The sequence below is a fragment of the Paramormyrops kingsleyae genome, chromosome 11 (assembly GCF_048594095.1).
Source record: "Paramormyrops kingsleyae isolate MSU_618 chromosome 11, PKINGS_0.4, whole genome shotgun sequence".
NCBI lineage: Eukaryota > Metazoa > Chordata > Actinopteri > Osteoglossiformes > Mormyridae > Paramormyrops > Paramormyrops kingsleyae.
In genome coordinates, this window is record NC_132807.1 from 2,362,799 (window position 1) to 2,389,662 (window position 26,864).

The 26,864-nt window shown below is 42.6% G+C and overlaps 1 protein-coding gene across 1 annotated transcript in view; it reads right to left on the reverse strand.

Moving 5' to 3' along the window:
* Window positions 1-177: 177 nt before the first annotated feature.
* LOC111848050 (inhibitory synaptic factor 1-like) overlaps window positions 178-26,864 on the reverse strand; it is a 52,150-nt gene continuing 25,463 nt past the window's right edge. Inside the window, exon 3 of the mRNA XM_072717806.1 lies at window positions 178-1,268. Coding sequence (XP_072573907.1) covers window positions 453-1,268 — 816 coding nt within the window. The 3' untranslated portion in view covers window positions 178-452. The remainder of the gene's footprint in view (window positions 1,269-26,864) is intronic.

The following is a 26,864-nucleotide window of genomic DNA, read 5'->3' on the forward strand; positions in this document are numbered from 1 at the left end:
ACTTACCCCTGTCATTGACAAAAAGACTGCATTCGTTTGCTGTGTATAAGTCTCATGAGCCATAATCCTGATATTACTACACAAATCTCATTTCATGTGCTTTTATATATATATATATATATATATATATATATATATATATTTTTTTTTTTTATATTTTTAAATATTTGAGGCTTACGCTGGTGTGTGTCCCGCTAGTGGTTCTCTGAGTCTCATATGATATAGCCCAGCTTTCTGCTTAACTGTTAAAATTACTATGAGGAACTTTGTTTTTTTGTATCACCATTACCCTCTTAATAATTTCCCTGAGTCTTGAATTAAAGTTAAGCAGACAGGCAGTTTTCCTATATCATTTATTTATTTAACAAGTTATTGATTGGTGGTGTAGTAATCTGTTACCTAAGTATGCAATATTAAATGTTACACAGTCCATTTTCTTGCTCTGGATTTCCTCAGTGCAGCTCCATTGTTTTCTGTTTGTTTGGGATATAGGGCAGTACAGTTTGGGTGCTTTTGTCAGACACAGTTTGTGTGCTGTTGTTCCGTAAAAGTTTTTTTCTGCAGCTCGGGTTGATGTGGCCCTTTCTCGCTGGTGCGGGAGGAACCACAAATGTCTGTACCCCCCCAGCCAGTGCTGGTGGGGAGAGAGAGGACGAGTCCAGGCAATTGAGGTGAAGTGAATGCTCGGACGGTGAGAGTATAGTTGGTGTGAGCGTGGGGGAGACAGTAGGGGGACTAGGCTCACTGTCCGTTTCCGGTATTGCGTCCTCTCCCCTCTCCTCTTCCTTGCCCTCGTCATCATCGCAGCACAGTGCATGGTACAGGATCTTGTCACTGAAACGGACCCGCTCTTTGAGTCTCGAGGGCCGTGAGGCCTTGTGACTGTGAGTGGAGCTAGAGGCCTCCTCACTGGATGAGTCTGGCGTTATTCTCAGGGGACCGTTAGGGATGGGGAGCCCCCCATTCATCTGCAAGTATACACTGTTGTTGGTGGGCACTGCTGTGGAGTTGTCCCCCACATCTGGCTCCGGTTTCTTGTGCCCAGGCTGCGGCTCTGCCAGTTTTAGGGTAGGCCCTGTGGAAGCCTCCAGGAAGCTGCAGAGCTCCCAGCTGTCGGAGAGCACATCAGGATTGAGGAGGTCCAACCTGAAGGTGTCACCCAGCCCTCGCTCACTGCTGGAGGTGCTGCTCACTGTGGCACCTGTCCAGTCATCTGGCTCTAGATCAAAGTCAAAGTCTGATGTCAACTCGTCAATCTGAGCCACCACCTGTGAGGGAGGAGAAAGAGGTGGAAAAGAGTGAAGGTGAAAGTAAAGTAAACTAAACAATAAACAGGTACTTGTTACTGCTCTTGCTAATCCAGTACACTGAATTCATAGCACATATCAGCATTGACATAAAACCTTTATTAATTAAGTGCAATTTTTTAAAGAGTATTGAGGCTTGCATTGATTCTTTTCATATTATTAAAATTGTAATAAAGTTAAGGGCCAGTCTGGGGTCTGAAACACCTTTACCAAGGAAAGATCTTATTATTACAACTATCATCAAAGAAACTTTACAAATTGAGAGACATTGCTGCCTAAGTCCGCCTTGCCCATGTGTGCTAGCACAGACTTGAAAATTAGGCTACACTCAAGCTTTTTGATGTTTAACCAAACAGCAACTGAATCTAATAAATTGCCTATTGAGTGCAATTATTACCAAAAGTCAGAGGACACAATGCTAAAATCATAGGAACACATAATTGGGGAATATAATTATTTGCTGTTTTAGGCACATCATTATAAATTGAATAATGACTGGGAAATTTATTTCACCATCAGAGATTAAACCAATACCTGCTTTTGCTTTGCAGTGAGTAGAGAAAAAAAGACTTGTATCAACAATACACAAAAGGACTTTTTTTTTTAAAAGAGTCTGCAATGGAGTGATTGGTACAGCATGCAGTCCTAAGGAGCTTAATGTCAAATAAACCCAGCCTAAAACAGTGAAAGATACAATTTCTTTGATATTTATATGGAACAAAAAAAACATGTTGGGTAAAGGGAATTTTAAAGTGGCAAGCAACCAGGAAAGGTACTGTGCCATTTAACCAAAGACAAAGTAGCATGTGGAAAATCTCCAGTTGGCTGTGTGGCTTGAAGGCTTGCACTCCTGTAGGTACAAAGTTCATGACGTTCATGACGCATTTGGTATGAAAGCGAAATTCATGGCTAAACATTTCTGTAAGGATCTTCCCTTATTATTGAGATATGACAACAAGAGAACTCATGCATGAATACGTAAAAATGCATATAAATTACTGCTCTGGGCTGTTAGTATTCTAATACTGAAATAGCAGCCAAATTAAACCTGACATTAATGAAAAGGAGCATTTAATGGACAGGATCAGGGAGGAATTAGCTTGTATGTGGCAGTGCAATGTTATTACTGATTATATTAAATGCTTGGGCATGTTCAGTGTGCTCCCAGACATAACTGCACGGTTGCTTTGACAATTGTATAATAAATAAATAACACTTGGCCAATCATTTCATGTGAGCAGGAATGTTTTTGAAGCTTTGGGAGATAAACAATTTGGCTGGCCAACAGCCTGAGCTTATAGGTTCTATTAATTTTTTTCTAGGCCACAGATGGGCCCATGCAGCAACAATGAGCAGTAATCTTCAGCTTTTTTTATGGGAAATAAAGCGTTTGTGTCAGAAATAGAACAAATGGTCATACAAACAGATTGCATTATAATTTAGAATGAATAAACAAATCAGGGTCAAGTCATTTGTAAGGGCCAATTATGTTTTGTGCATGATTGAAATGTATGATAATTAAAAATATATAAGGTAGTGTGAAAAATTAAATCATTTAATTAAATGCTTTACTTTAGGTGTCTTCAGTGCCTTTGTTTACCTTCAGACTTGATTGATTGAAATAAAGTACATTATAAGTTTAATCAGTGACAAATTGTTAGCATATTGTACAGTTGCAACAAGGCATATCATCCAGCAAATGGCAGGTTTGTCTCCCTAACTAACTTTCATGACAAAAATTGAAATTGACAGCAATAATCTTTCTCCCCTTCTACAGAACATTATGTCAGACATTTTCTAATTTATATTTCCATGTGTGTACCCAGTGGGGCACTTGGACGGGGGGGCTGGTATTAGGAAGCTACTTCATAGTGGACTTCATCCCTGTATGACGCATGCATTCCCTCAAGATGAACCAGTGTGCTCTGTGCTCCAGGCCAGAGCAGGTGGTGTGAAGTATCCTGTGGGGAGCAGGCCTGCTCTGACAGAGCCCTGCTGAGGACCACTGAGGGGCTCATGTTAGTCTTTCTGTCTACAGTTGTATAGGCCTACAGGGTTATGGTGCAGGTATCTTGCTTTTGAGCATTACTAAGTGGTTTTGAGAAAGGGGGGGCAGTACTATTTTACAACAAAACTTAAGTGTCAATCCTCAGGTTTCTGAAAAAAGCATGTCATTTTGTTAACAGTTTAGTATACCAATGAGTACTCTCATATGTGATGGCATAGAATGGCACTCGCAGCAGTAGCCTCTAAGTGTGTACTAGCATCATCATGTAATGTTAAAAATTTTCCAACCAAAATAAAAAGGGGGTGCCGGTCCTCTGACTCCCAATATAATGCAAGCCCACGGTCATCTCTCTTAATGTCTGCTTAACCAGGTGTTTAATGAATGGTGCCTGTTTTCGGTGTTAAATCTGTCTTTCAAAATCAAAAGTACAAAATTCTTCAAGAAACTGTTCTCTCTAATTCTGAGATTCTGGGGATGACTGTACTGTTCAATATAAGTTTTTGGGTCATTCTTGACCAGTGAAACTTTGTATAAATCCACCTGGAACTGCAGTAACTTTCCACACTAATGGAAGAAGTCATTTCATGTAATAATGCTAATGTGTCTTTAAAGAATTAATATTATAAAATACAGTGGTACCTCAGTTCTCGAACTCATTAGAACTCAAATTTCTTAAAAGTCGAACCAACCAGTTTGAAAAAAAATGACCTAGAACTTGATCTGAATCTCAGAAGTCAAACCGTGAACGCCGACCTAAGATAACATGTATGCACAGCGAAATGAGTCACGTGGCATGTCTCTCAGCGGAAACAAAGGGTAACAGCTTCAGTCTCAGCCTCGCCTTCATATGATAGCATCCTGCATGTTTACACTAGCAGAATACATATATTTAGACAGTAAAAATACATTTAGACAACGACAGACAGTAACTATATAATTATCATTATATAATAAAATACATTTAAAAATAAAGATTTCTTATTCATTATTTTAAAAAAGTCCCGTTTCCCTCGCCCGGACTAGGGTCACCGGGGCCCCACTCTGGAGCCAGGCCTGGGGGAGGGGCCCGTTGGCGAGCGCCTGGTGGCCGGGCCTTGGCCCATGGGGCCCGGCCGGGCACAGCCCGAAAGAGGCACGCGGGACTGTCCCCACGTGGGCCCACCACCCGCAAGGGGAATGTCAGGGGTTCGGTGCATTGTGGATCGGGTGGCGGCCAAGGGAGGCCCTGGCGGTCCGATCCCCGGCTGACAAAACTGGCTTTCGGGACATGGAATGTCACCTCTCTGGTGGGGAAGGAGCCTGAGCTTGTGCGTGAGGTTGAGAGGTATCGACTAGATATAGTCGGGCTCACCTCAACACATAGCTTGGGTTCTGGAACCAATCTCCTGGAGAGGGGCTGGACGCTCTTTTACTCTGGAGTTGCGGCGGGTGAGCGACGCCGGGCTGGGGTGGGGCTATTGGTGGCCCCAAAGCTCGGTGCATTAACAACGGAATTTACCCCGGTGAACGAGAGGGCTGTTTCCCTGCGCCTTCGGGTCGGGGATAGGTCTCTGACTGTCATCTGCGCTTATGCGCCGAATGTCAGTTCGGAGTACCCGGCCTTCTTGGATTCCCTTAGCGGTATGCTATTTGGCGTGCCGCGGGGGGATTCCATCGTTTTGCTGGGGGACTTCAACGCTCACGTGGGCAATGACAATGTGACCTGGAAGGGGGTGATTGGGAGGAACGGCCTCCCTGATCTGAATCCGAGTGGTGTTCTGTTATTGGACTTCTGTGCAATGCATGGTTTGTCCATAACGAACACCATGTTCGAGCATAAGGGTGTCCATAAGTGGACATGGTACGAACATGCCCGGGGCTACAGGTCGATGATCGATTTTATAATCGTATCAACTGATCTGCGGCCCTCCGTCTTGGACACTCGGGTAAAGAGAGGGGCAGAGCTGTCAACTGATCACCACCTGGTGATGAGTTGGCTCAGGTGGCAGGGGAGGAAGCCGGTCAGACCTGGTAGGCCCAAGCGCATAGTGAGGGTCTGCTGGGAACGTCTGGCAGAGGCTCCTGTTCGCTGGAGTTTTAACTCGTGCCTCCGGCAGAATTCCGACTGCATGCCGGGGGAGGTAGGGGACATTGAGTCTGAATGGACACTGTTCCGGACCTCCATTGTGGAAGCGGCCGTACGGAGCTGTGGCTGCAGGGTGGTCGGTGCCTGTCGTGGCGGTAACCCCCGTACCCGATGGTGGACACCAGAGGTGAGGGGGGCCGTGAAGCTGAAGAAGGAGACTTACCGGGAATTATTAGCCCGGGGGTCTCCGGAGGCAGCTGACGGGTACCAGCGGGCCAGGCGGAACGCGGCTCGGGCGGTCGCAGAAGCAAAAACCCGGGCGTGGGAGGAGTTCGGTGAGGCCATGGAAAAGGTTCTGGCAAACCATACCGAGTATCAGGAGGGGGAAGCAGCTCCTGGTTCCTACTATTTATAGTGGGGGGGGGGCTGTTGACCTCACCTGGGGACATCATCCGGAGGTGGAAGGAATACTTTGAGGACCTCCTCAACCCTGCCTCAGATACATCTACGCGTACTGCCTTTGAGACATCTGAGGGCACAGAGCCCGAGGGTGCTGGGGGGGGCTTGCCCATCACTGAGGCTGAGGTGGCCGGGGTGGTTAAACAACTCCGTGGTGGCCGGGCCCCGGGGGTGGACGAGATCCGCACGGTGTACCTGAAGGCTCTAGATGTTGTGGGGCTGTCGTGGCTGACACAGTGCGTGGAGGTCAGGGACAGTGCCGCTGGATTGGCAGACCGGGGTGGTGGTCCCCTTATTTAAGAAAGGGGACCGGAGGGTGTGTTCCAACTACAGGGGGATCACACTTCTCAGCCTCCCTGGGAAAGTGTATTCCGGGGTACTGGAGAGGAGGGTGAGATCGATAGTCGAATCTCGGATTCAGGAGGAACAATGCGGTTTTCGTCCTGGTCGTGGAACACTAGACCAGCTTTATACCCTTGCAAGGGTACTGGAGGGGGCCTGGGAGTTTGCCTATCCAGTCTACATGTGTTTTGTGGATTTGGAAAAGGCTTAAGACCGGGTTCCCCGAGGTGCTCTGTGGGGGGTGCTTCGAGAGTATGGGGTCCGGGGTCCACTGTTGTGGGCGATCCGGTCCCTGTACGAACGGAGCAGAAGCTTGGTCCGCATTGCCGGCAATAAGTCGGACGTGTTCCAGGTGCGTGTTGGGCTCCGCCAGGGCTGCCCTTTGTCATCGGTCCTGTTTATCATATTTATGGACAGGATTTCTAGGCGCAGCCAAGGCGTCGAGGGTGTCCAGTTTGGTGACCTCAGGATTGCCTCGCTGCTTTTTGCAGATGATGTCGTCCTGTTGGCTTCATCTGCTGGGGATCTCCAGCAGGCACTAGGGCGGTTCGCAGCCGAGTGCGAAGCGGCAGGGATGAGGATTAGCACCTCCTAGTCCGAGATCATGGTTCTCAGCCGGAAACGGGTGGTTTGCCCTCTTCGGGTTGGGGAAGACATACTGCCTCAAGTGGAGGAGTTTAAGTATCTCGGGGTCTTGTTCACGAGTGAGGGTAGGTGAGATCGGGAGCTGGATAGACGGATCGGAGCGGCGTCTGCAGTTCTGCAGGCGCTTAACCGATCTGTCGTGGCTAAGAAAGAACTGAGCCAAAAAGCCAAGCTCTCAATCTATTGGTCCATCTTTGTCCCTACCCTCACCTATGGTCATGAGCTATGGGTAATGACCGAAAGAACGAGATCGCGAATACAAGCGGCCGAAATGAGGTTTCTCCGCAGGGTGTCTGGGCTCTCCCTTAGGGATAGGGTGAGAAGTTCAGATATCCGGGAGGGCCTCAGAGTAGAACCGCTGCTTCTTCACGTCGAAAGGAGCCAGTTGAGGTGGTTTGGACATCTGGTGCGGATGCCTCCTGGGCGGCTACCCGGAGAGGTTTTCCGTGCATGTCCTACAGGGAGGAGGCCCCGGGGCAGGCCCAGGACTCGCTGGAGGGATTATATCTCTCGGCTGGCCTGGGAATGCCTCGGTGTCCTCCCCGAGGAGCTGGTGGGGTTAGCTGGGGAGAGGGAGGTCTGGGTGCCTCTACTGAAGCTGCTACCCCCGCGACCCGAACCCCGGACAAGCGGCAGATGATGGATGGATGGATGGATAATAAACCATTAATACATTTAATTATAATAATATTGTCATGCCAAGCGGGGACAGAACGGAGACAAAGGCGCAGACTTCAGGGTATCAGGGAATACGGGGTTTAATTACAGGTAAGGCAGGCAAAACGCAGATGGACAATACAATGACCGCACTGGGGAAACAAACTGAAACGCGGACTAAATAAGAGGACACGGAAGCAGCGGACGATCGGGGCAGGACACATTGTTTGGATACATTTATTTTCTTACTTTCCAAATTACTGTTTTGATAAATGTGCTTAGATGTGTTTAGTACAGTATATGCCCTTCTTGTTTTATCCGGTTCATTTTGTGTTTAAATGCTAAAAAAAACATTTAGGTGTAATTTTTTGGGGCCGGGAACCAATTAAACACTCGTATTTTAGTAAAAAGATTCATATATGATGATGAAAAAAACTCAGTCTAATCATAATTAACAGGTGTATCTTTTCATCACATCATGTTATAAATCATTGTTTTCTGTGAGTTGCATTTAATTTGATGTTTATTTATCACACCGCTTGAAATTTATGTCTATTGAAAACCATAAATGAGTATCACAGATGTCATTTTTTTTCTATTGGGAAAATAAATGGTGAGTTAAAGAATGTCTCAGTGATTTTAACCAAAAAAGCCATGAAACTATATAGTGTTATTACTGACATTATAAATGATTATAGACACATTTCTAAATTCCTGTCATACCTTTGCATACTAAAAATGCCAAAAACATAGCATCTTCACATTCTTCTTCACATTTTCCCAGTGCAAATTTCTCCCATGTCCGATAAGGTATGGCAATTAATTGATAGTATATTCACATTTTTAAAAAAAGTTAAATATTTGTAAATACACAGCCAAAGATACCTAAGGTGCTTTTGACACTTAGCTCATATAAACGTTTATGCTGGATATGGTGTAGATCCTGCAGCTAATCTTGCTGTTCAAGTCAGGTTTCTGCTGATAGCTGAAGACAGAACTGGAGTCAACATAGAGTTCCTTGGCTGTCTGTTACAGAAAGGCTTCCTAGAGAACAGTTGGTTGCTAGTGATTTGCCAGCAGCCAGAGAAGAGTAGTTTCTGATATACAGTACATACAAGCTCCGTGGATGAGCTGGCAATTTTGGTCACCTTAAGTGACATCTGATGATCTATTTCAAAGTAAAGATAAACTGTTCCTGTCCTCCTGGTCCATCCAGCCTGCTGTATACTGCTGTATTTTTCATAACTGAAACCATTAATTTGTTTATTTTTATTAGATGCATCACAAGCAATATTAAACATGTCTTTCAAGGGATTAAAATTTTTTATGAAATTGTACTGCTCATGGCTGAAGTCAATTTAATTGGGGCTTGATTCTAATGAACTATCAATTGAGCCCAGGGTTACACTCGCCTGCTGCCACACCACGCAGCCTGCTGCTCATGGTGTCCCTGCGCTCATAATGCTGTCAGTGGCTTCAAGATACTGACAGGACCTGGCTTAGCTCAGGCTGTTTTAAATTGGGCCGTGTGGAGTGTGAACTTTGTGTCATACCTCTACCGGATAGGGAATTGTGGGTCATTGGTTAGCAGGTGATGAATATGAATTTCTGGGGACATTTGAGCCACTAGCAATAAATACTAAATCTTCACTCAGAACTTCTCAGTTCTACTGAATTTCAACCTAGAGGTATGTACATCCAAACAAGCTGTTCACAAATAGACACTCTGCCTTTATCCAAAATTGACAAGTGACCCCTGCAATGACCCTTTGGTGTCATATGCAGTTCACTTTCTTATTGGTGAAGAGTATATCGAACAGTGGAAGGAAAGAAAGAGTGTATGAAAACCTACTGGCTGCCATTCCCTATCAGTATGAGATCATCTTTGTCAGCTTTGGGTTACTTCTGTTTCTATGGTTCCAATTCTTTTTTACCTTCCCATTTTACCTCATACATCCAGTATTTCATTAACTCGTTATAGCTGCTTCTGATTCCAGATGAGCAGTAATATTTAGTAGATATTTTTACTTTGTTGTTTTCATCACATGTTTTAGGTAAATATGTGTAGCAAGTATGTTTTTTAGCACCTTTTATTATTTTGTTGTAGAAGTAGAAGCTTGCCAATATCCATTTTTTTAGATCTGTAGTAATTTTCAGGACACAAAACAAACCAATTATATGTAGTTATACACCAATGTTAATTAATTTCAGTGTATTTCAGCGATAGACAAGCTTATCCCCAAAGGGAAAGTGTGTATGTAGGTTTTTGAGATATCTTAGGTTAGCTGTTCAAACCTAGGTGTGAAGACTCTTCAGCCAATCAGTCCTCTAATTAGTAATCTAATTAGGGAGGTGCAACACACACACACAACAGGCCTTTCTGGAAAAGATTGCCTACCCCTGATCCCTGATGTATTGCATACGTAATACACATTTTTTTCTGTCAGATTGTCTTGTTGCCTTGCAAAGCAGTGGGTCAAGAGCTAATGAGCTATTTAGGCAGTGATCAATAAATCTTTTGATACAATGTATATACTTCTATAGTTAGTGGCAACTACCTCAGGTCATGGTTGATACAAATTTAGAACAGATAAATAATTTGTGTGTGCAATCAGTATTTAACAAAAAGGGATACCAAAATTAGTTTTACACAATATACAGTGCTGTGCGAAAGTTGTAGGTATTCAAAGAACATGATTAAAGCTATTTATCTTAGTAGTAAGTATATATTTGCTCAGAAAAAAAAATATATGATTTAACATTAGAACACATGCAAGTTAAGAATAATATAATAAAAACTAGTAAAAATTTCTTTTGTTCTCCAAAAAGTTACTGGTATCTTGTTGGTTGGCTAGAAGAATATTGCTTCAGTTCCCAAACCCCTCCTCAAGGGCACCTCAGCCATTCCCTATATTCATTACATTTTACCTCCAGCTGACTTAACTAAATTAGTTAAAAATAAAAATGTCAATGAAGTATTGATTGGTCATACAAGGTGTGCTAGTGGTGGAGTTGAAAAATACATGGGTATACAGTATAGGATGTTTGGGTAACAATTTACTTAAAGCAGTCATCATAATGCATTATAATACATTCTTAAAGCATCATAAACATGGCTATAAACAACACATTATAACCATGTTTATTATGCATTATGAATGCTTTATGAAGCTTTCCTCCATAGTGAACTATAAATACCTTCATAATGCACTACAAAGCATCCTTAATTCTAATACTGACCATCATAATGCATTAGGTAGGTATTTATAATGCATTTCATAAGGCAGTCATAATGCATAATAAACATGGCTATTAGGTGTTAATTCCTTTTTAGAATAGTTATTGCCTTGTTTATAATACTTTATGAATGCCTTATAATGCATTATGAGGGAATGTGTGATGCATTATAGAATGGGGCTTTATAGAAAGTGTTACCAATGTTTCTTAGAACTGTGAGGTGACTTTAGGGGAGGTTTGGCTAAGCTGATACACTTTGACAGACATCATAGTTTTACACCAACGTGAAGATCACGTAAGCATAAATTTTCTTTGACTGCCCATTACATTTTCAGTGCTGTACAATATTCAGTATTCAGTGTTATTAACAACAATCAATTTCATATGTGTTATTATGCAGTATACAGTATATACGTTATGTTCAAAGTTTTAGTCACAAACATTAAGTCACGTCAAAGGATGTAATTATGTTTCCGATTCTAATTTAGCCTCAGTTTGTTTTCACTGTTCTTTGGTAACTACATCAAGGTCCCAAAACATAATTCAGGGATGTCACATTTATTAAAGGTGAGCGTGGAGTGAGTCCAGATTTGTGGTATAACATGCATTCTTTAATACCATCATTGATAATCTTTTAGAGAAAAATACAGTGTAGTTGATAGTACATACTTCAGTTTTCTTTTTTGGATTAAATACAGCAGGACAGATGATGCTACTTGTACAACAAATACTGTTGGTGTCAGATTTAAGGAAAACCAGGGAAAACAAATTTAATGAAAAACTCAGTAGACACATGGGCTATGGCAATTTTAAAATCCTTGTAACGGCAGTGTTCATGTTAGATATTAGCCTTTCCTTCCTCTTTTAAAACATTTTGCTGTTTCTCTTAGTTCGCACCTATATCTTTAACAATCTGCAGCGCAGTCATCTCTAGGAGTGAGAACATCTGTCACAATGCGTTGTACTCACTTTTGTTCTCTGGTTCTGTGGGTCTCTTTTGAAGCCTCAACACCTTTACCAGACCTGTCAGTTCATAAAACATTGAATTTGAAAGCTAGCCAAGTTGTGCATGTGTGCGTGTGTGTGGGGAGGCAGGTACACTTGCTTCACCTCCACAAAATTGGTGACTTCACTATATTTAGATGTATATTTACCCAAACACTGCATGCAATAAATTAAGTTTGGAGAGAATAGATGTAAACTCTCAGTTAATGAGTCACCAGGAATGACAATGTCACCAGTTGAGTGGGGGAGGGACTGCATCACAAATTGTTCATATAAGCTGGAGAATACCAGTTGACATTTATTGACAAAAACCTTCCAGTCGTCAATGAGCAGCAGCCCACAGCTTAACAGCAGCTCAATTCCTCAACACTGAGCCTGTGATGGAGATTGCATACCACATAATTAACAGGATTTGTGCAGCAGTAAGCAATGTCTCTGAGCGTATGCAGGCAGTGAGCTAAATGTGGTCACATTGCTATTAAAAACCAATCAATGCCTTGCCAATGGGAACACCGTGAACATTGGAGTTTGGTGATGATAATTCTGCAAGGCTTTGGAAGGGTGTGAGTTACGGGTTGAGATTGCTACTGCTGCCACACTGAGCCTTTTAAACAGTCAATTAACATTTAGATAAGATTTATACTGTTTTATCTTTATGTGCTAATAGCATAGTGTTCTCTGCTACTTGGCTATGGCACTCACAGCACTGTGAACTATTCATGTTTAAAAATGGCTCTGCCTGTTTGGTATGTTTGATAAAAATAAAAAAAAAACAAAGGTATGCTCAGCCAATCAACGCCCTTGCCTGTTAATTAAGCTTGTTGTTATAATAAGTGATTCCCCAGAAGTGAAATAAATGGCCAGATTGTCATTACCATACATTTCCAGAAAAAGCATCAAAATATATGTTGTTTCACTAAATAAAATTAGGAGCTTGCATATTCTTGTATCTGTAGTGAAAACACTGTGGAAAATTGTGGTTTCAAATCCCAAATAGAAGTTTTTTTAGGTGCTTGCTTGATTTTTATTTTTCATTCAGTTTTACATAAATGCATGTGCTTCAAAATCAGTGATTTGTAAAAATACAAACACAAAAACAACCATGGTGCTTTATTTTGCCAATATGCCTTGATGCGTATTGATGAATCACAGTCTCAGTACTTTGGGACCCCCTTGGAGCTGCAGGTCAAGCAAACTCTTTTGACCAATATACCACAGGTCTAAGTCATTAATGGGTTTCCATTTATAGACATGACTCAGTGTGGATGCTTAAGTCATCAGCTCATGAGAGATTTACAGTCATCCCACTCAGTACAAATCCAGGCAAGTTACTGAAACTAACAAAAAACTGAGCAAAAATACACGTCTTATTATACAAACTGATTATCATGGTTTATATGCAATAAAATTGAAAGAGTTAAAAATACTTTATGTAGTTTTGTTACTGATTTTTAGCTATTTGGAGAAAATGGTTAAAAGATCGTCAAATCACAGCAACAAATGATGTAATATTAGAATATCACAAAAGTTGGTTATGTCACATAAAAAACAAACACCGTATTTCACCAAAACATTTTTTTAAATTCTCAATTTCATGAAAATTACCCATATTTTAATATTTGTTTAATGGTTTCACTTAAACTTCTTATGTACAGATTTTTGATTTCCAGCTACTATTTGCAAGCAAGTACAAGCTGAGAGCAGTACTTTATAATATGAAAGATCTTGAGATTTTAAGGTATAAGCCTTCAATAAAATAAAACAAATACAGTGGTACCTCAGAACTCGAACTTAATCCGTTCAGAACTCCGGATCGAATCCTAAAAAGTTCGAGTTTGGATCGAATTTTCCCCATAAGAAATAATGGAAAACCAATTAATTGTTTCCCGGCCCCAAAAAAATTACACCTAAATATGTTTTTTTTAGCATTTAAACACAAAATGAACCGAATAAAACAAGAAGAGCTTATACTGTACTAAACACATCTAAGGACATTTATCAAAACAGTAATTTGTAAAGTAAGAAAATAAATGTATCTAATGTGTAAAGTTAAAAAAAAACAATGTGTCCTGCTCCGATTGTCCCCTTCCGTGTGCCACGCCCCCTCGTTAACCCCTTGTGGAATCCCCGTGTGATCAGCTGTTTCTGGTTGTTGTCACAAGTCCTCTGTATTTCTTCCGCGTTTCAGTTTGTTTCCCCAGTCCGGTAATTGTATTGTCCGTCTGCGTTTTGCCTGCCTTATCTGTAATTCAACCCCGTATTCCTCTAGATTGCAGGACACTATTTTATCGTTATTGGTAAGGTGCTGTCTTAATAACTGTGTATAATGTATATACACATTTATCTGTATTCCCCGTAAACCCCGTATTTAATAATTTAGATTTAAGAAATCTTTATTTTAAAATGTATTTTATTATATAATAATAATTACTGTTACTGTCTATCATTGTCTAAATGTATTTTTGCTGTCTAAATATATGTACCCAGTCAGCACAAGTACGTAGGCAATACGTCGCATAAACGGCGGATGGTCGCAATTGGATCGTGTTCCATTACGAAGCATCGCGTTTTATTCGCGAAAACGTTGGACCGTCGCGATGTTGAAAAGCGTTGCTCGTCAAAACGTCGGATCGTCGCGTTTAAGTCGAAGGTCGCTTTTTTGGTAGGGAAAACTATACGCATCATGTCGGATCTTGTTTAGAAAAGGGGTTGTTTGCCTCTGGAAGTAGTAATATTACTATAATAATATTATTTAATGTAGTAATATTACTTGTCATATTATAGGGTATGGTATTGTCACCCAGCTCCGTCCGATCCTCGTGTATTCCACGCCCACCTCGTTACCTCCTGTTTCTGCCTAATTGTTCTCACCTGTTGCTCGTTACCCTCAGCTTGTCTTGTGTATTTAGTTCGTGTCTCAGTCAGTATTTCCTAGTTCTGTCATTGTATTGTTATTATGTGCTGTTCCTTGCTGTTTGCCGCGATCATCCTACGAATAAACCCCGTCTGTCCGTATTTACGGCTCTGCTCGCCTGCTTCTCCGCTCGCCCGCTTGCCAAACGTGACAGGTATGATTTACATAGCTAATTTATATACTGGACATTGTTAAATGTTTCTTATTATCGATAATGTTTATTTGATATCCAGTTTATATGACAGTATTTTAAATAAGAGTGTGCACTTGTATGAGGATCTATTGAGATGTCCCACTGTGGGTGAAGACTTGGCAATGTCAGATGGCTATACATGCAACTGTTATTAAATAAGTGTGTGTTGTTAAGTAGACAATGGTCTGCTTCTGCAGTTGTAGTCCATGTTTTCCCTGAAACTAAATGGACTTCATTTATATAGCGCTTTTCTACTCTTACGAGTACTCAAAGCATTTTACAATACATGCCTCACATTCACCCATCCACACACCGGTGGCGGAGGCTGCCATGCAAGGGAGAAGGGTCTGGCTGCAGACCTCCACCAGGAGGATCTCCACTAGAGGAACGGAAGCACGTGATCTCCACTAACGAATCCGGACATGGAAATGCAAACATGCCATGGAGGTGGTACCAGGTATCACATAACCCTCACACACAACCCAGACTTTAACTCGAACGAACAGAAATCTAGTCTTTTAAAGTATACACTTATTATTTTGGTGATCGATTTAAATTATATTTAACATTGGAAACGGACGTTAATAATGTATTTTAATTCTACAAGAAGGGACGTTAATAGCATATGTTAATTTTATTATTTCGGAACGTGTGAAATTCTTACTTTTAATACGGAGCCCCCGAATTCCCATAGGGTTTTAAATCGTGTGCGCACAAGTTATTCTGTGCGCACATGATAATTTACTCTGTGTTTGAGGCCGAGAGTAATATGAAAACTATGTCTACCAAAACTATGTCTCAGCGTCTAAACAAATCGAACTGGAGAGCCATTCATTTACAGTCAACAATGAATGCTGACTGTACATGACATTTTTTTTAATGCTGCAAACTGATTCTTTGGTATTAAGGCTGAATTATACAGTCCATGTGTATGGGCGTGACAGAGGTGAAGTGACATGACAGTATATAATCATAATAATAATACACTATGATAAACAGGTACAGTAAATGCAATAGGTGTCAATTGTCACGCCCCGATCGTGCCAATCCTCCTGTGCCACGCCCCCCTCGTTAATCTCATGTGGATTCCCTGTGTTTTACGGCGGTTTCTGATTGCTGTCATTAGTCCAGTGTATTTAGTCCGCGTTTCCGTTCGTTTCCCCAGTCCGGTCATTAACTTCACGTGTCTTGATGTGTTACTCCAGAAAATAAATCCCTTTGTGCATATTCACGGCTTCCTTCGCCTGCTTCCGCGTTTATCGCATGACATCAGTAATATCAAAAAATGTTAGTTGAACTCGGTGAGGTGAACAAATCAGCAAACCGATTAAAGTTGCAAACATAATCTGTCTTAACGCAACCGAACAAAACATCAGTGTCAATATTAATATGCATAACCCTATATTCAATTTAGTCAATTTGCTAATCATATTCAAATAATCAAAAATACTAAACTTGTATAACTTGGTCACAATTTATTGCACGCAGGCTGTATTTTGTGCATCTTTAACATTGTTGACACTCATGTTTGGTTCGGTTGCGTCAAGATATACTATGTTTTCCACTTTACTCGGTTTGTTGATTTGTTCGCCTAACATTTCTTGTCATTGCTGACCAGTTATTTATTGTATTTATTGTACCTGTGTATACCTGTTTTATTATTGACTACCGATAATGAAGAAAAAAAGTATTAATTGTTCTTGGTGCCTATTCACACGGACTATACCTCAGCCTTAATGTCAAAGTAGTGCGCGGCAGCGTTGTATTTACTCCTTCCAGTAATATTAATTGCAAGGCTATTGTATCTTATTGTACCCTACTGTCAGGTCTAGCAAACATAGTACAGCGTGCTGAAATAAGCCTCTTACATTAACATGACAGCTATACGCACCTAACCTGTTATAATAACTTGTGCGCAAAAGACAATTATTTATAAATGTAGTTATAAATTTATAAAAATTTTTTTTTCCTTTTCAGTAGACAGTCAGTCTAAGCTTAAGTATGCAATTTAAAGCTAAATTTGGAGAGGGAAAAAAAAAAAAATCACCGGTCGAATGCTACCGTTGTTGCTTGTTCTACCCACTTTTCTTTCGACAAAGCTAAACACTCTCCCACTGACAAATCCAGGCTGTGCGTGCATGGAGATCATGTGATATCTGGTACTGCCTCCATGGCGTAAGTTTGCATAACGTCATGTCCGGACTCTCTTGTGGAGTTCACGTGTTTCCGTCCCTCTAGTAGAGATCCTCCTGGTGGAGGTCTGCAGCCAGATGCTCTTGATGCAAGGTGCCAACCTGCACACTGGGAGCAATTTGGGGTTCAGTGTTTTGCTCAAGGACACTTTCATGGGGTCAGGAGGAACCAGTGGTTTTCCAATAAGATTTGGGTGCTTTGTTTCGATATGCCGCTTGAGTTTTGATGGTTTTAGAGCCTCGTTTGAAAGTGTTAATCCACAATACACACACTGTGCCTTGGGCTTACAGGGGTGGCTTAAAGCAATGCATTCTGGTCCTGACACAATGCATCATGGTTAAGATTTAAACGTGGTGCTGGCGGCCCTATACGGATCAATAGCCAGTCTCGATTTTAAATTCGCGGTCCAATCTGTAGCCTTCATGGCTCATCAGTGGTTGAGAAACGTGGTTTTAAACTATATTTTGTTCCCTGTTAAATCAGCTTTAAAAGACAAGAAAACCTACGCTTGGTTGGAAAGGTAGGTTGAAAATAATTTTTTTCTTAAATAATTTCAAATTTGATTAATTATTGTTAAACTTTTTTTTTAACGCACTTTAATCATTTTAACATCTATGGCTATGTTAACGTTACCATGCTCGACCTTTTGTGTGATGTTTATATGTTACTATTAATTTGAGTTGTATTACTATGGCATAAGATCACTCTCAAAATGCATGTGTATACTGAAAATTCACAATTGTGCTTTTCAATTTTCAATATAATACAAGATAGTAATTGTGATCACTTAGGGTTTTAGAGTAATTTTTTACTGTCTTGTTCTTACAGATGTTCCTTCGAGAACTTCGTTACCCACAGGGCAACTTATACCAAGTCAATGCACACGCAAGTTGAAAACGAATCTACATCTACATCTGTCTTGATGTATGTCTAAATTTTTAATGCTGTATTCTCTATTGTTGACCATACAGAAACAGAGAGGATCCTTCTGCAGATGTTCTTCCAGGTATATAAGATTCTAACAGGTCTGGATGCTGTTCAGCCAAATGGCTATTTCAATATTAGTTTAAACACTAGAACTCGTAGCCATAAGTGGAAATTAGCGGGAGAACATTTTAAAACTAATTTGAGGAAGCACTTCTTTAAATAGCGTGTAGGTAGAATATGGAATAGTCTTCCTACTAGTGTAGCGCAAGCTAAAACCCTGGTTTCCTTTAAATCAGAGCTAGATAAGATTTGAACAACTCTGAGCTATTAGTTAAGTTCTCCCCAAACGAGCTTGATGGGTCGAATGGCCTCCTCTCGTTTTTAAATTTCTTATGTTCGATGCTCATACTATTTTCCTATTTGGATAATGCTCCTTGCGTTAATGTGATAATTTTAAAGTCATAACTTTATTAACGCAATGTGTTAACGTGATAAATTTTCCAGCCCTATTCAATAATGATCCCATCCTCAGCCTTTGCAAATACTTTGAAAAACCATTTTACTCATGGAAGATGAAGGAACCCAGAATAACAGTATCATTAGAAACGGTGAAGTAATTATTACGTAATTGTTAAATGTGGACTCTGAATATATGTGGTACACAGTAATGTGTTTTTATGTGGTATACAGAATGATAATCAGGTTCGAGTTTCTAGTTTCTCTTATTTTTGGTTACTTAATCACAAAACACTATAACGCTTTTGGATGCAACATACGAAGAAAACAAAGTGAATGTGTGATACTCCTCAGAAATGTCTAATTAGCATAATGCTTCTAAAAATGTTTAAAGGAATGTTCATATCAAAAGTACCTTCTCGATTAGTTCCAAATGATTATGTAGGGAATCTAGTTGTACATATTACTGATGAAGACCTCAAAATATGTCTTATGTTTGAGGCACAATGGGCTGAACATGACAATGCAATACAGTATATTTTGTGCCTTACCTGACTGATACATATCAAGGAAAATGACTAGTCCTTTGAATGTCTTGGAGTGTTGAGAAAATCAGATATGGGCACTGGAACCAAACAAACTTTCCTTCAGGAATCTTAAGTTATATTCAACATCCAGCTTAAATATTATGTAGATTCTAACTCAAGCCAATGCACACACATACACTCACCTAAAGGATTATTAGGAACACCTGTTCAATTTCTCATTAATGCAATTATCTAATCAACCAATCACATGGCAGTTGCTTCAATGCATTTAGGGGTGTGGTCCTGGTCAAGACAATCTCCTGAACTCCAAACTGAATGTCAGAATGGGAAAGAAAGGTGATTTAAGCAATTTTGAGCGTGGCATGGTTGTTGGTGCCAGATGGGCCGGTCTGAGTATTTCACAATCTGCTCAGTTACTGGGATTTTCACGCACAACCATTTCTAGGGTTTACAAAGAATGGTGTGCAAAGGGAAAAACATCCAGTATGCGGCAGTCCTGTGGGCGAAAATGCCTTGTTGATCCTAGAGGTCAGAGGAGAATGGGCCGACTGATTCAAGCTGATAGAAGAGCAACTTTGACTGAAATAACCACTCGTTACAACCGAGGTATGCAGCAAAGCATTTGTGAAGCCACAACACGCACAACCTTGAGGCGGATGGGCTACAACAGCAGAAGACCCCACCGGGTACCACTCATCTCCACTACAAATAGGAAAAAGAGCCTACAATTTGCACGAGCTCACCAAAATCGGACAGTTGAAGACTGGAAAAATGTTGCCTGGTCTGATGAGTCTCGATTTCTGTTGAGACATTCAAATGGTAGAGTCAGAATTTGGCGTAAACAGAATGAGAACATGGATCCATCATGCCTTGTTACCACTGTGCAGGCTGCTGGTGGTGGTGTAATGGTGTGGGGGATGTTTTCTTGGCACACTTTTTAGGCCCCATAGTGCCAATTGGGCATCGTTTAAATGCCACGGCCTACCTGAGCATTGTTTCTGACCATGTCCATCCCTTTATGACCACCATGTACCCATCCTCTGTACTAAAATGGCCCCCACAGTCACCAGATCTCAACCCAATAGAGCATCTTTGGGATGTGGTGGAACGGGAGCTTCGTGCCCTGGATGTGCATCCCACAAATCTCCATCAACTGCAAGATGCTATCCTATCAATATGGGCCAACATTTCTAAAGAATGCTTTCAGCACCTTGTTGAATCAATGCCACGTAGAATTAAGGCAGTTCTGAAGGCGGAAGGGGGTCAAACACCGTATTAGTATGGTGTTCCTAATAATCCTTTAGGTGAGTGTATACTCCTCCTTCTAAAGAACTTCACAGTATCTCACAGCTTATATCAATCTAACAGACATCCTTTAGAGGGGCTTATGTTTCACTTATTTAACCAATCACAGTCTTCATCATATGACATCACCACACTAGTCGTTTTTTTTTGTTTTTTTTTCTCCTTTTCAAGCTCTAGGCTTCCAACCATTCAACCAGCAGTAGTGTGAGGAATTTTGGGGTAGGATTTTTCCGGTGAGAGAGAGAGACAGTGTGAGTGTGTGTGTGTGCATGTACACACACACACACACACACACACACACACACACACAGAGAGTGGTACCTCGGTTCTTGAACTTAATCCGTTCCAGACTCCGGATCCAATCCTAAAAAGTTTGAGTTCTGATCGATTAGCGATCGGATCCAAGACGGCGGCTGCCATTTATGCCTATTCTGTCAACATAGAAAACCCACCTTCAGGAATGCTCAAAGATCCATTAGAATATCAATGTAAATGACGAAATAACCACATAAAATGAAAATAAAGTCTATATAATCCATGACTTATTTGAGTTTCTTATCTAATCCATGCCCTTTACGTAAATTTGGGGAGGTTTGCTGGTGAAAATATTGCTTCTGCTAAATATGGAGGCGGTCATTTTGGAGAAGTCAGTGGTTTTGGGACATCCCATTTTTCGAGGAGATCTCTGGAGTTCTGATGCATTGTGGGTTGGAAATCGCCATTAATCTAAAAATAGATACGTACTCTATTGTCTGGATGAATCTTCTGACGATTTTGGGTCATCTGATGACGTTTTATTGACATTTTAGTACAAAAGTAAGTGATGGAAGTGGTTCAAGTGGTGAATAAAAACCTTGTGCGCTCAAAAATACGCAAGATAATGCTTTTGATGTTTATTTGATAGTTTGGTATGTCCGGAACAGGTTTTTTCCCGCCTCTGACCTACGCAACGCTACGCATTTGAGTACAAAAGGGAATTCCCCAGTGCTGTCTAGGTCATGTGACTTTGTGTTTGTAAACAAATGCACGTGCTTCTGTGCTGTCCCATTGCTCTTTTTTTTTGTGTTGTGGAAAGGCTTTTAGAAGGTGTTTTTGCAGTGTATAGTGGTACCTTGGTTCTCGAACTTAATCCGTTCCAGACTTATGCGCCGAATGTCAGTTCAGAGTACCTGGCCTTCTTGGATTCCCTTAGCAGTATGCTATTTGGCGTGCCGTGGGGGGATTCCATCGTTTTGCTGGGGGACTTCAACGCTCACGTGGGCAATGACAGTGTGACCTGGAAGGGGGTGATTGGGAGGGACGGCCTCCCTGATCTGAATCCGAGTGGTGTTCTGTTATTGGACTTCTGTGCAATCCATGGTTTGTCCATGTTTGAGCATAAGGGTGTCCATAAGTGTACATGGTATGAACATGCCCGGGGCTACAGGTCCATGATCGATTTCATAATCGTATCATCTGATCTGCGGCCTTCTGTCTTGGACACTCGGGTAAAGAGAGGGGCAGAGCTGTCAACTGATCACCACCTGGTGATGAGTTGGCTCAGGTGGCGGGGGAGGACGCCGGTTAGACCTGGTAGGCCCAAGCACATAGTGAGGGTCTGCTGGGAACGTCTGGCAGAGGCTCCTGTCAGAGGCCTCCGGCAGAATTCCAATTGTATGCCGGGGGAGGTTGGGGACATTGAGTCTGAATGGACACTGTTCCGGACCTCCATTGTGGAAGCAGCCGTACGGAGCTGTGGCTGCAGGGTGGTCGGTGCCAGTCGTGGCGGTAACCCCCGTACCCGATGGTGGACACCAGAGGTGAGGGGGGCCGTGAAGCTGAAGGAGGCTTACCAAGAATTATTATCCCGGGGGTCTCCGGAGGCAGCTGACGGGTACCGGCGGGCCAGGTGGAACGCAGCTCGGGCGGTCGCAGAAGCAAAAACCCGGGCGTGGGAGGAGTTCGGTGAGGCCATGGAAAGTGATTTTTGGTCGGCCTCAAAAAGGTTCTGGCAAACCATCCGGAGTATCAGGAGGGGGAAGAAGCTCTTGTTTCCTACTATTTAAAGGTGGGGGGGGGGTGCTGTTGACCTCACCTGGGGACATCACCCGGAGGTGGAAGGAATACTTTGAGGACCTCCTCAACCCTGCCTCAGATACATCTACGCACACTGCCTTTGAGACATCTGAGGGCACAGAGCCCGAGGGTGTTGGGGGGGGGCTTGCACATCACTGGGGCTGAGGTGGCCAGGGTGGTTAAAGAGCTCCGTGGTGGCTGGGCCCCGGGGGTGGACGAGATCCGCCCGGAGTACCTGAAGGCTCTGGATGTTGTGGGGCTGTCGTGGCTGACACGCCTTCTCAACAGTGCGTGGAGGTCAGGGACGGTGCCGCTGGATTGGCAGACCGGGGTGGTGGTCCCCTTATTTAAGAAAGGGGACCGGAGGGTGTGTTCCAACTACAGGGGGATCACACTTCTCAGCCTCCCTGGGAAAGTCTATTCCGGGGTACTGGAGAGGAGGGTGAGATCGATAGTCGAATCTCGGATTCAGGAGGAACAATGCGTTTTTTGTCCTGGCCGTGGAACACTGGACCAGCTTTATACCCTTGTATGGGTACTGGAGGGGGCCTGGGAGTTTGCCTATTCAGTCTACATGTGCTTTGTGGATTTGGAAAAGGCTTACGACCGGGTTCCCCGAGGTGCTCTGTGGGGGGTGCTTCGGGAGTATGGGGTCCGGGGTCCGCTGTTGTGGGCGATTCGGTCCCTGTACGAACGGGGCAGAAGCTTGGTCCGCATTGCCGGTAATAAGTCGGACGTGTTCCCAATGCGGGTTGGGCTCCGCCAGGGCTGCCCTTTGTCATCGGTCCTGTTTAATATTTAAGGACAGGATTTCTAGGCGCAGCCAGGGTGTTGAGGGTGTCCAGTTTGGTGGCCTCAGGATTGCCTCGCTGCTTTTTGCAGACGATGTCGTCCTGTTGGATCTGCTGGGGATCTCCAGCATGCACTGGGGCGGTTCGCAGCCGAGTGCGAAGCGGCAGGGATGAGGATTAGCACCTCCAAGTCCATGGTTCTCAGCCGGAAACGGGTGGTTTGCCCTCTTCGGGTCGGGGAAGACTTACTGCCTCAAGTGGAGGAGTTTAAGTATCTCGGGGTCTTGTTCACGAGTGAGGGTAGGCAAGATCGAGAGCTGGATAGATGAATCGGAGCGGCGTCTACAGTTTTGCAGGCGTTTAACCGGTCCGTCGTGGCTAAGAAAGAACTGAGCCAAAAAGCAAAGCTCTCGATCTATTGGTCCATCTTCATCCCTACCCTCACCTATGGTCATGAGCTATGGGTAATGACCGAAAGAATGAGATCGCGAATACAGGTGGCCGAAATGAGGTTTCTCCGCAGGGTGTCTGGGCTCTCCCTTAGGGATAGGGTGAGAAGTTCAGATATCCGGGAGGGCCTCAGAGTAGAACCGCTGCTTCTTCTCGTCAAAAGGAGCCAGTTGAGGTGGTTTGGACATCTGGTGCGGATGCTTCCTGGGCGGTTACTCGGAGAGGTTTTCCGTGCATGTCCTACAGGGAGGAGGCCCCGGGGCAGACCCAGGACTCGCTGGAGGGATTATATCTCTCGGCTAGCCTGGGAACGCCTCGGTGTCCTCCCCGAGGAGCTGGTAGAGGTAGCTGGGGAGAGGGAGGTCTGGGTGCCTCTACTGAAGCTGCTACCCCTGCGACCTGAACCCCGGACAGGCGGTAAATGATGGATGGATGGATGTTTTTTTAGCATTTAAGCACAAAATGAACAGGATAAAACAAGAAGAGCATTTTTTTCTTAATGGCTTACAAAACGATAAAGATCTTATCCCAACATTACCCCTGTCCACTACATGTTGGAAAAGAATGATGAATCTGAGGAGGGGATCTTGAAGGAATATGAGGCAACTGTGATATCCACAATACCAGGATATACCCATCATGGTTTAGATTAGATTAGATTAGAAGCTTTATTTGTCATTGCATAAAATACGTAGTATTAAACACAACGAAATTTAGAGTTGCCACTCTTAGTCAGTGTTTTAAAACCAATATAGTTAAGAATTAACAAATCTGCCCCAAGGCAGCCTACCCACACTCACTCATACACTCCCCCAAACCTATTCACTCCTCTCACCCAAAACATTAGTCCCCACCTTCCAACCAAAACAAGACACTCCCCTGCACAAAGGTATAACATAACGTTTAACTTCAAGTATGACAATGATGATTCTATATATGTTGAACAAGTGCAGCCTGTAATGGAAAAAGGAAACATTAAGATTATTGAAGATAATTAAGCCAGAAACATGGAAGATGGTGATTGTTACACTTCACTCTCATTCAGCGTTTTGATATTGTGTTCCTTAAAAAATGTTTGTTCATGTTCATATTCATGTTTTAGCTTACTTCGTTTTCCCCTTTTGTTTTTGGTTCTTATTATTGTTTTGTGTTCAGATCTTTTACAGGTGTATTTAAAATAATCTGGATTACATGACGCCCTCCTTTGAGATTAATATTGCTCATCAATGTTAAATGTGGCAGAATGGACCGTTTTTTTCAAAATTCTGTTCTCAATAAAGAATTTAAAGACCTTTCCAATGATATACACTCACCTAAAGGATTATTAGGAACACCTGTTCAATTTCTCATTAATGCAATTATCTAATCAACCAATCACATGGCAGTTGCTTCAATGCATTTAGTGGTCCTGGTCAAGACAATCTCCTGAACTCCAAACTGAATGTCAGAATGGGAAAGAAAGGTGATTTAAGCAATTTTGAGCGTGGCATGGTTGTTGGTGCCAGATGGGCCGGTCTGAGTATTTCACAATCTGCTCAGTTACTGGGATTTTCACGCACAGCCATTTCTAGGGTTTACAAAGAATGGTGTGCAAAGGGAAAAACATCCAGTATGCGGCAGTCCTGTGGGCGAAAATGCCTTGTTGATGCTAGAGGTCAGAGGAGAATGGGCCGACTGATTCAAGTTGATAGAAGAGCAACTTTGACTGAAATAACCACTCATTACAACCGAGGTATGCAGCAAAGCATTTGTGAAGCCACAACACGCACAACCTTGAGGCGGATGGGCTACAACAGCAGAAGACCCCACCGGGTACCACTCATCTCCACTACAAATAGGAAAAAGAGCCTACAATTTGCACGAGCTCACCAAAATCGGACAGTTGAAGACTGGAAAAATGTTGCCTGGTCTGATGAGTCTCGATTTCTGTTGAGACATTCAAATGGTAGAGTCAGAATTTGGCGTAAACAGAATGAGAACATGGATCCATCATGCCTTGTTACCACTGTGCAGGCTGCTGGTGGTGGTGTAATGGTGTGGGGGATGTTTTCTTGGCACACTTTAGGCCTCTTAGTGCCAATTGGGCATCGTTTAAATGCCACGGCCTACCTGAGCATTGTTTCTGACCATGTCCATCACTTTATGACCACCATGTACCCATCCTCTGATGGCTACTTCCAGCAGGATAATGCACCATGTCACAAAGCTCGAATCATTTCAAATTGGTTTCTTGAACATGACAATGAGATAACTGTACTAAAATGGCCCCCACAGTCACCAGATCTCAACCCAATAGAGCATCTTTGGGATGTGGTGGAATGGGAGCTTCGTGCCCTGGATGTGCATCCCACAAATCTCCATCAACTGCAAGATGCTATCTTATCAATATGGGCCAACATTTCTAAAGAATGCTTTCAGCACCTTGTTGAATCAATGCCATGTAGAATTAAGGCAGTTCTGAAGGCAAAAGGGGGTCAAACACCGTATTAGTATGGTGTTCCTAATAATCCTAAGGTGAGTGTATAACAACCTGGTATTCCTTAAACTTGGAAATTTGGTCTCCGGTCGCTAATAATGATGGAAAACCAATTAATTGGTTCCCGGCCCCCCAAAATTACACCTAAATATGTTTTTTTTTCTTTTAGCATTTAAACACAAAATGAATATGATAAAACAAGAGCATTTTTTTCTTAATGGCTTCCAAAACGATAAAGATCTTATCCCAACATTACCCTGTCCTGGCCCGATCGTCCGCTCCTTCCGTGTGCCACGCCCCCTCGTTAACCTTGTGTGGGATCCCCATGTGATCAGCTGTTTCTGGTTGTTGTCATTAGTCCTCTGTATTAAGTCCGCGTTTCAGTTTGTTTCCCCAGTCCGGTCATTGGCTGCGTTCGACTTGCTTACAGCGCTGGCTTAAAGCAACGCATTCTGATCCTGACGCAATGCATTAGGGTTAGATGCATTGCGACCTCTTACCCGGCTGCACAAACTGGAACCGCCTCCGTGACGACACACCTTTGCCCTTATTGGCTGAAGTTTAGATACACGCATGACGTTTGTATCCCAGGCAGTTCCGATGCGTAATCTGCTACTTCTCCCGAATATCACGTAAAGCAGTGAGAACTGGTTTTCAGTTAATTTACCTGGTAAAATAAAGTTTAAATAAATGACATAAATGCTCTAATAGTACATGTAAGTTAGTGGTTTATTTATTGTTAGTTACTGTAATGTTGCGCTGCTTTATTTGGTTAATCGTCCAGTCTGTGAAGAAGGCATTCAAGTAAGAATTGCATTGTAGTATGACTCA